The sequence below is a fragment of the Polistes canadensis genome, unplaced genomic scaffold (genome assembly GCF_001313835.1).
Source record: "Polistes canadensis isolate GaletaPanama2010 unplaced genomic scaffold, ASM131383v1 scaffold_50, whole genome shotgun sequence".
NCBI classification, from domain to species: domain Eukaryota; kingdom Metazoa; phylum Arthropoda; class Insecta; order Hymenoptera; family Vespidae; genus Polistes; species Polistes canadensis.
This window is the reverse complement of record NW_014569597.1, coordinates 137,047-146,979: the sequence shown is the minus strand read 5'-3', so window position 1 is coordinate 146,979 and position 9,933 is coordinate 137,047. Positions and strand designations below refer to the sequence as shown.

General features: G+C 25.8%; 1 protein-coding gene across 7 annotated transcripts in view; it reads left to right on the top strand.

Annotated features, from left to right (window-relative positions):
• The window catches only part of LOC106785418 (paired amphipathic helix protein Sin3a), a 19,493-nt gene extending 12,421 nt beyond the window's left edge, over positions 1-7,072 (top strand). For 4 of the 7 annotated variants that reach the window (XM_014745856.1, XM_014745857.1, XM_014745858.1 and 1 more), the window contains 3 exons: positions 5,460-5,611; positions 5,744-5,954; positions 6,296-7,072. In XM_014745856.1, coding sequence (XP_014601342.1) covers positions 5,460-5,611; positions 5,744-5,954; positions 6,296-6,547 — 615 coding nt within the window. In that variant the 3' untranslated portion in view covers positions 6,548-7,072. The remainder of the gene's footprint in view (positions 1-5,459; positions 5,612-5,743; positions 5,955-6,295) is intronic. The other 3 variants (XM_014745862.1, XM_014745863.1, XM_014745861.1) reach the window with 1 other exon arrangement.
• The last annotated feature ends 2,861 nt before the right edge of the window (positions 7,073-9,933 follow it).

The window sequence follows — 9,933 nt, the reverse complement described above, 5'->3', positions numbered from 1 at the left end:
ATAATAATAAATTAATCTACCAACAACAACAACAATAATAACAATAATAATAATAATAATAATAATAATAATAATAATAATAATAATACTAATAACAATAATAATATTAATACTTATACTAATACTAATACTAATACTAATACTGATAATAAGGATAAGAATAAGAATAATTAGATATCTTCTCGGGAATTTGCCTTGAAGCAGTTACTGTTGATTTCCCACCATGTGGGAAATGCTTTTAAGAAAATTTCAACTTTGACATAACTTATTATGTCATCACTATAAAGATATTAATATTATATGGAAGGTTATTTAGAATTTTCTTATTTTATGTAAATTATCTGTATAGTGGCAGGATTTTATAAATTGTAGGGTCTGATATCGCGAAATCTCTATATGTAACGTATTTTATATACGTAAACATATATGACGTATTAAAAAGTTTTTAAATCAAAGAAAAGCAAAGCTTATACATACATTTATTTTCGTAATGCTCAAAGACTTTTAGATACATAACGGTTTTTCACTATGGATTGCAATGTGGTGCTGCAAAAAATGTAAAATGCTGTGAAATAGAGTTAAAGCCTTTCTTTATTTTATTATTTCCTTATTTTTTGTTATTTAATTACTAAGAACATAGGAACGATATAAAGTAATCGGTGAATTTTATCTTAACGGAAAATAACATAGAGACAAAATTTTATTTTCATATTTAAGTATTTTTTAAAATTTGTTAGTTTGTATATATATAATAATATATTTTTTTTTTCTTATTCTTTTTTCGTGTTTTGTTACAACGTTGTAGAAATAAACTATAACAAGAGCTTTTTTTTATTAGTTGTAAAGAAATTTTATTAATTTAAAAAAATAAATCGTAATTAAATTTTCTTTAGTTTTGTTTCGTAATTTTATTTATCGTTTAAAAGCAATATCCATGCATTGTCTATTGCAGCATGCGTATAATATATTTAAAAGAAAACAAAAACAACACATTTATATAATGTTATAATTTATAAGCTTTTCTTGAGCTTGCTTTTTATTATTACTTCATAATTATAATTGTGATAGCTGCATAATAGTACTTATAATTAATCTGTAAAGAAAGTAGAATATTCGTTAAAGCTACTATTTTGAAGAAAAAAAGGGAAAAAATTATATGACAAATAGTCTTGTCAACATCTTCTGTGGACATTGTTATACCGTCATGGTATGTATTGCCATGTTGACACATGAAATTTAGTGAAATCGTCTAAAATAATATCAAAATTGACTCAACGAAATGAATAGGGAAAAAGTCTCGTGTATATAATTATGTATCATCATGTATCATCGTATACTGTCATCGTATCGATCGTCGCTCATCGTTGATATTGCCCTTCACGATCATTTAAAAACGAATACGGTTAGAAGGTTGATTAATTATGGGTTCAAAAGTAGTAGTATTTAATTATTAAAAAACGCGTTTGTGCGTAATTAGGGTGTGTATGCATATAACATACAAATCAACATTATTTGAGCAGTGCCATAATGAGTGTAAAATATAGTGATATATATGCATATATATATATATACAAAGTTTCATATAATATTTGGTACAATCGATTCTTAAAGTTTCTTTTATTTTCTTCTTATGACACTGCATATATATATATAGAGGATATATATATATATATGCATAGGTGTATATATATATATATATATATATACATACATACATTATATAAGATAATATTAGAAGGTATGAACATTACTTTGTGCTCTAAAAAATGTAAATATTTTATCACATGAATTTGTACATATGTTTTTGATATACAGTTTAGGTCATTTGATAATGCATCTCTTATTTGTAAAACCATTTTTTCACTATCACGATCAGTCATTTTATAGTGGAGCCTTTGGAAACAGATATATGAATAATTGACTTTTAAATATATCATTTTCACATTGTATTATGCCATGCATGTGTATGTTCTTATATGCCATTTGATTTAGATTAGATAGTTTCTTTTACAATCAATTATAAAAATTAATTTAGTTTTAAAAGAAGTTTTTTACTAATTTATGTTTTTCTTATAGAAAAGTGATATAATTTTCACAGACGCGTTAGAAAAATACTATTTAAAATAATTCATAAAACTTTGATCATTTAAAAAAATTCTATATATACACAAGCAGAAATCGTACATAAATGTGAGCATGCTCGTTCCATCAGATATAACCGTGGTGTAAATCAAATTCAACGAGATTATTGAAAGGAAAATCAGGCGATCGAAGGCTGTCTGTCTGGTTATGGAATGAGTATGCTTGCATATATTAATTTAAGCATAAATTTTAATTAAATATACATACAGTTGTGTGGCATGAACCAAGTATGTGTAAACTTAACCATATTGTACCTTCATTGAATAGGTGTGTATATGAAAGTTTTTGCTATGTACATAGTAATGTGTAATTAGTACAGCACAGATCATACGTGCTGTAACATATAGTTGCAGAGAGTTGCTTACATGCTTACTCGTTCTACATTATTAATTATGGTGAAAAAATGCAAGACAATGCAGACATATCACATCATTATCGGATAGTTTACCAAAGGCTTCACTTTTTCTTACGTAGTTAATTTAGTCATCGTTCTTCATTCTATTTGGAACATGAATTAATTCCAGTGATAATCATTTGTTATTCTTCCGTTCGGATTTTGACCTTATTTTATTCTTGCATTTCGAATCTGAAAAATGACATCTTTCGGCATTGAAATGTGGTTTTAAATCTATGATACGAACTTTTTTACTCCACTTATCTTCGAAGTATGTATGTTAAAATAACTTTAGAGTAGCTGTTATATTCCAGTATTTATTTAGTAAAATATCAAGAAAATTGGCGTATAACATTGTGTCAAAACTTTCTTCAAGATTATATTTATTTGGTAAAAATGGTCAAGTTTAATAACAACAAATCGATATAAAAGTTTTAGTTTATGGTATGGAATAGAAAAAATAATTAACCTGGAAAAAAGGAGTAAATGATCACAGAAAGTATTAGTAGCAGCATTGTCTTCTACGTGAATAAAATGTAAATGTGCATTCTGACATGACATTGCATCGGAAAATTTTAAAAGCTATAATATACATATATATATCTTTACATGTTAAATTTATGAATTTAACATAAACGTTAATATCTTCTATTTTCTTAGTGATTTAATATTTTAGTAGATTCGATAGCACAAATTCATAATTTCGCATATGTAATTATTCTCATAGGCAGTGTGTATAATAATACCACTGTAACATTTGTAATATAATTTCATTGAAATTCTCATGTAAAACGTTTACAGATAAAAGTTTATGTGATCGTTGTAAGCTCATATCTATGTTTTCATACAACTGCAGTAAATTTTAAACTCTATAAAAAAAGTATATATATATATATATATATATATATACATACATATAAGGCATATATATGTATATATATTTTATAACTGTAACCTGTATATGAAATGAATATGCATATAATGATAGATGAAACGATATTGTATAGAAGAGAGATATTGAAATACATGAACAGTGCTTTTAAACATTATTGTCTAACATCATTTTGTACCACTAAATTTGTTACGTTGATACGCCGAACTCGTTTTTTGTATGGGCTTTGTGCTTATACTATATTCTGAAGATTCTTTAGCATACTACCTAAATTTCTTATTATCTATGCATATATAGATACATGTTTTGTATATATGATTGTGAATTTTAAGTCTTATGATTTTTCTTCTTATCTGATTTTATTTAAAATGTTCTTATATACAGCTTTAATTCATTGTCTATTTCATGCAGATGGAAATTATGTGTTGAGAGTAATATATCTCTTTTCTAACATATTTAAATTTTAAAATAGTAAAAAAGAAAAATCTTATTAGTAAATCTCTAATATTTATGGCAAAATTACATTAATGTTTCTCTTTTTGTTATACTTGGTATTTTCAAGAATACAATAATACATATATATGTCAGTCGGTTAACTGTTTGGGCATGTTCTCTCTCTTAAATGTGATTTCGAGTTTTATTTTGGTTAAGGAAAGACTCCTGATCCCCATAGTATAAATTCATTTAATGCATTTACATTTTCGTTTTAATTTCATTTAGTATAAGCAGTTTAATAATTCTATTTTTGTATATTTTATTATGCATTTGTCTATCTCTCGTTGGTGAGCGATTGGTTGCACGTTAGTTTAATTATTATTTTCTTTTACAATAGTATATTAATTTGAACACTTGTATACTTGTAAATCATAGATCGAATGAAAAAGTTCATAATATAGTTTTATCTACGGTGGTATATTGGGGAAAGAAATGTTTTGGAATATTTATATATAAATACACATGTTATTTTATAAACAATTTACTAAATTTATATTTTCTCCAAATGTGAAAATTACGTAAAATATAAATATATTTATGTTATTCATCATACGATCATACGTTTAGTAGAATTAACATATTTTTAAAATTTTTGGTACAAAGGGGACAGACTATTCTACATTTCTCGTAATTAAATTAAATAAATACGTTTAACGGATTTAATATAGTATTAGTAACTGCTTCATTTTGTAACAATGCATACATTTTTATCGCTAAGATTATTAAATATGCATAAAGACAGATTGTTAGTCGATATGAGATTGGCTAAGAATAAATTTGATATCAACATAAAAAGAAAAAGAAGTAATAATGAAAATTATATAGAAAATTACATTAACTATATATTTCACTTTATAATGTATGAAATGAGAGATATTTATTTGCTTAATTATTCAATTTAACACTAAACCTATCATGACGGGTTCAAATGACTTTTTTAAGCTTTTTGGCAGAATTTCTTACAATTTTTAGCGCTACTTTGTGAGTCAAGAATTCTTATTGCGTAAATGGTATATTTTTTGCTATAAATACATCGTAAAATATGACTTGAAGACAGGTCATTCTACCCACTGTGGTAGAAATACATGAACCATCGGTATGTTTAGTGTTAAGTAATTATTAAAATAGAAAAGGGAGATTTGTGGTTCCTTCATAAAATTAATATTCTTGCAAATATTTTCTTTTATAAAAATTTATTATAACAAATATATATATATATATATAAGCCGTTTATTTTGAAAGTGGCATAAGTCACTTTTTCAAAATAATCGAGTTAATGGCAACACTAATTACAATTGAAGGGTATCTTTTCATTTGAAAAAAAAATATATATATATGTATATAAATTTATTTTGAATCCTATTTTGTGTGTGAGTATTGTCAAAAGTTTGATATATTCTTGCAGGGAGTTAATAGTTATTATTGTTATATAAAGATTAATAAAGATTATCGTTGTTCTAAGATTATCAAAATATTTTCATTATATTTTCTAATTGCAGTTTATTGAAAGATAGTAATATGAAATAATTTTTATAGATGGATGGACACGGTTGGAGTTCTTTAAACAGGATTTTGGCAGGACGAAAACCAGTGTTTTTATACCGTAATGTCAGACAGTGGCGTAAGAAAGCTGCACAATTGATGAGAGCGTCTGTTTCTACTGCTAATCATTCTGATAAAGTCTCAGAGTAAGTATATCATTTTATAACATTTTTCTTTCTTTCTTTTCCTACCTAATTAAGTTATATTTGAACATAAATATATATATATATATAAAAACTTTAAGTAATTAATTTTCATTTATTTTCTTTTTATTTTAGAACATCCAGCAAAGATAAAACACTGGACAATGTCAGTGCACTTTTGAAAAGGCCATCGGGCTTAAGATTGACAGATACTGGTGACACATCAGAAATTATTGCTGCTGACGAAACGCAATGTCGTTTCAATCCAAATAATTATCAGATGCTTTATGTTGCCAGTAAAGAAGCTTTTCTTTATAAGCAAAGTTCATTTAGTCGAGCTAGGGAGGTATGTGTATATAAAATCTAAACAAATATTTATAAATAATATTAATGTTATTATTATTATTATTATTATACAATGGAACCTTGATTTTTTGTTTCGTTTCGGAAACATGCTCGTAATCCAAAGCATTCTTATATCAAAGTGAATGTCGTTTACCAAGCGTATTGCAAGACCTCGCTCGTTTATCAAATTACAATTTTTTATTTGTCTTGTAGAACACTTGTAAATAAAGTTACTCGAAATCCAAGGTTTGATTGTATTACAATAACAATAATATGTAGAATAGCTATTATACTTTGGATCTATTAATTATATATTATTATATAAATAAATGTTCTCAACAGTGTCATCCAGCAGTGACAAAACACTTGAATTCTAAATTTCACCAGTGGCTGTCATCATGGGCATCTAAAAATGTCGCAGATGTTCAACATCGGCTGTGTCAAGATTGGTTAATGGGACGATACGAGAATTTGATTCCTCATAGAACGCGTGTCATTACAGACAATGATCAAACGCGATCACCGTATAGACAATATAATCGGTATCGGGTTGAACGCTTGCAGTCGGATGTTCTTACAGAACCATGCATGTAACTTTAATATATTTTCTCTTATTTGTTTCTTCTTTTTTTCGACGATTATATATTAATTTTTAACATGACTAAAATAAGCAACATTTACCCGTATTCATGTACATGTATTTAATTACTCGATATCAATGTATGTTCTTTTAGATCACCAAATGATTATGAATCGATACATTTAAAATACTATGTATTGTATATGGATCTCGAAATATTTTTGGCCTCGCGTTATATATTCAGCCAAATATTTTTATTTACATTACTAAAACGATATTCAATATCTCTTATAAGAGCCTCTCTTCGATTATTGTATTAGAATATAACAAAGGATGTATTTAACCAATTATTATTGATTTTTTTCCGTGTATATATTATAATTTACTAAGTTTAACATTTGACAAACACAATATCCTTCATTTTTTACATATGTTATCTAATTAGAAATATCACAGGTTGTCATCGCGTGTACATTATGTTACATCAACATAATATTCTAATAATATTTTATTATTAACGAAAGTAGCTTCGAATAACAAAATAATCCTCAGTGTACGTTCTCTTTATATGTTCTATATATATTGAAATGTATGAAGAAGTTGGTATATTATTATAATTTTATAATTAAATTACAAGTAATACGAGAGTAAACAGAATTCTTGAAGATAATCTAATAAGACTTGTGTAAAACATTCTAATGATTTCAATTTTTGGACACGTCTTAAGTTATTTAAAAAAGAAATTTTTTCTGACTTAATAGCATTTTATTTTTATAAACGTATTTACTATTTTGGCATTTTATGAAAATACTATAGTTAAATGAACCTTAATAGGTCAAATTGAAGAATAATTTTGTATTCATTTTATATACACACACACGTTGTGATCATACAATGATTTATTAATAGTTTTTGTAATGATCTTCATAGAAGCGTATGGTTTTTCAAAGAAGAAAAAGAATTATCAATATAATTATATATATATTTTTTTAATTTCTCTAAAAATCCTATTAACAACGAAAGTCAATGTCCTTCGTTATATTTTATATCCCGAAAGGCCTCATAAATATTCTCTTTAATATTTCCAATGACATATTCTTCTTACCTGTCTTCTTTATTGTGAATTCATCGAGTCATCGATTCATTTTCATTTTATAAGACACGCCGTTTGATCGTAATTTTTTCAGCTAATTTAATCTACATGTATGTCATATGTTTGTACATATGTGTATTCGTAGAGATGTCTTAAACGTAATTAAATAACGTTATATTCCTGTATATAGTACGTTTAAATACTATTATATACATTTCATAAAAAGTGTTACATTGTATATTAGAATACGAGAAGAGTTTCATAACTGTACAATGAATGCATCGTTACACAGGAGCACGAATCTTCTTTAATTCTTAATAATTTTATGAATGAAATAAAAGAATGAAGTTCGAGGAGTGCTTTATTTGTCATAAACAATAATTTAAGATTTATGCGTGAGTATTTTATAAAGATACTTACTGAACTTAACGTATGTAAATATACCAAGTGATTTTAAAAATCTTTTCAATTTAAAATGAATTGAACTTTATTAAAAAAAACACGCAACCGTGACATTGTGGCGCTCGTTTAAAATCATTTGGTACACGTTCGTGCGCCACTGTGGGATGTATGATGTGTGTATGATGCGTCACATATATGTATATATAAAAAGTATGTATATGTGGAAAGAGGAGACATGGATCTCTGGGCCTTATGATTTACCTGATCTTATTATATAAGAACCTTCAGAAGTATACATGAAAACAAAACACAGCAATATAAAAATTAATAAGAACTTTCTTTATAATGAAACGAACAAATACAAAAAGAAAAGAGACAACAAACAAGAGAAAAAATGAAAAACAAGGAACAAAAAAAGAAATCCATAAGTATATATGTATTTACGTGTAATACATCATGAATAGAAATTGGGTATACATACAATATATCACATCGCATATGGAATCATCTCGAGAGTCTTTTGCACACATAGCACAAGAAAAAGATTGCTTAGTTCTCCGGTTTTTCTTCTAATCTTAATGCAACGATAAAATGCATATATATGTCGCGTGTTTTGCGTGCTAGTTTGATGAAGAGGAAGACGAGGATCGTAGGATCGTGTTTTATACGACTATATAAACATTTTCTTTTTTACACGTAACGTGTAATTATTATCTTTCTAATGAAAAACACATTTTGATAACTTTATTATTTTTGTTCTTTTTCTTATTATGTTATTCAATTCAAAGCTTTTATGTGCTTATGCATTTTATAAGAAATACGAAGTATTTATTTATTATATACATATGTACATGTGTATATAAAAACAAAATATTAAAGAAATTATACTTCATCGTAACTTTATTCATTAATTATTCTTTGTATATATATTGTTGCATTTTTTATTGATAAAATGTATAAGCGGATAAAACTTTCGTAAAAGAAAAAGAAAGAAAAAAACGAAATTATATGATCATTAAAATGCATTGTTATATATTTAGATATATTTTTTTTGCATTAAGACTCTCCAAAGTTGTATTTATTATTATATATGTATATGTATATGTACATATATAATATGTTAAAGTGTAACTCTCTCATCACCCAGTTAATAATTACCATTAAAGCAATCGGATAAGAGTTGACAAATTGAAAATACAAACAATAGAGAAAGGATGAATGAAGAGTAGAGAAGGGGGTATACTATAGGAGTAGAGGAGGAGGAGGAGGAGGAGGAGGAGGAGGAGAGAGAGATGGTCTTCCGAAGGTTGACTTATTTGTGAGTTTAGATATAATGTATTTTATAATATAAAAGAAGAAGAATGTCGCCAATTTTAGAAAAGGATACATCTCCTTCATGTATGAAAAGTAAATGTACAGGCAATTTTATTACTCAAGATAATTTAATGTTGATATATTTTGCACAAATCATTATTAATATTAATAATAAATCATTAATATTAAAAAACAAATCTTTCACATTGTATATTTAATGTTAAACCCGATTATAAATTATTATGTCCTGCACACTTTTATAATTAATGCATTATCTGTGTTTATGTATAATATTGTTTTTTTTTTTTTTTATAATAATAACTATGTCCAGCTCTTGTTAAATATTCATTTATATATACTTTATTGACTTAATTTACACAATAACAAAAATATTTCATGATAAAATAATTTTTAGAATTTTCTATTGAAATAACTCAATTAAAATGCTTTTATTAAAACTCGTTTCAGTGGCTAGGAATACAAATTTGAAGAGAATTAAATACACGTTAGAGACGTAAATAAGACATTTAAAAAAAGGATAATTTTATCAACATGATGAGTAATGATTGCATTAATCAGTAAATAACACTG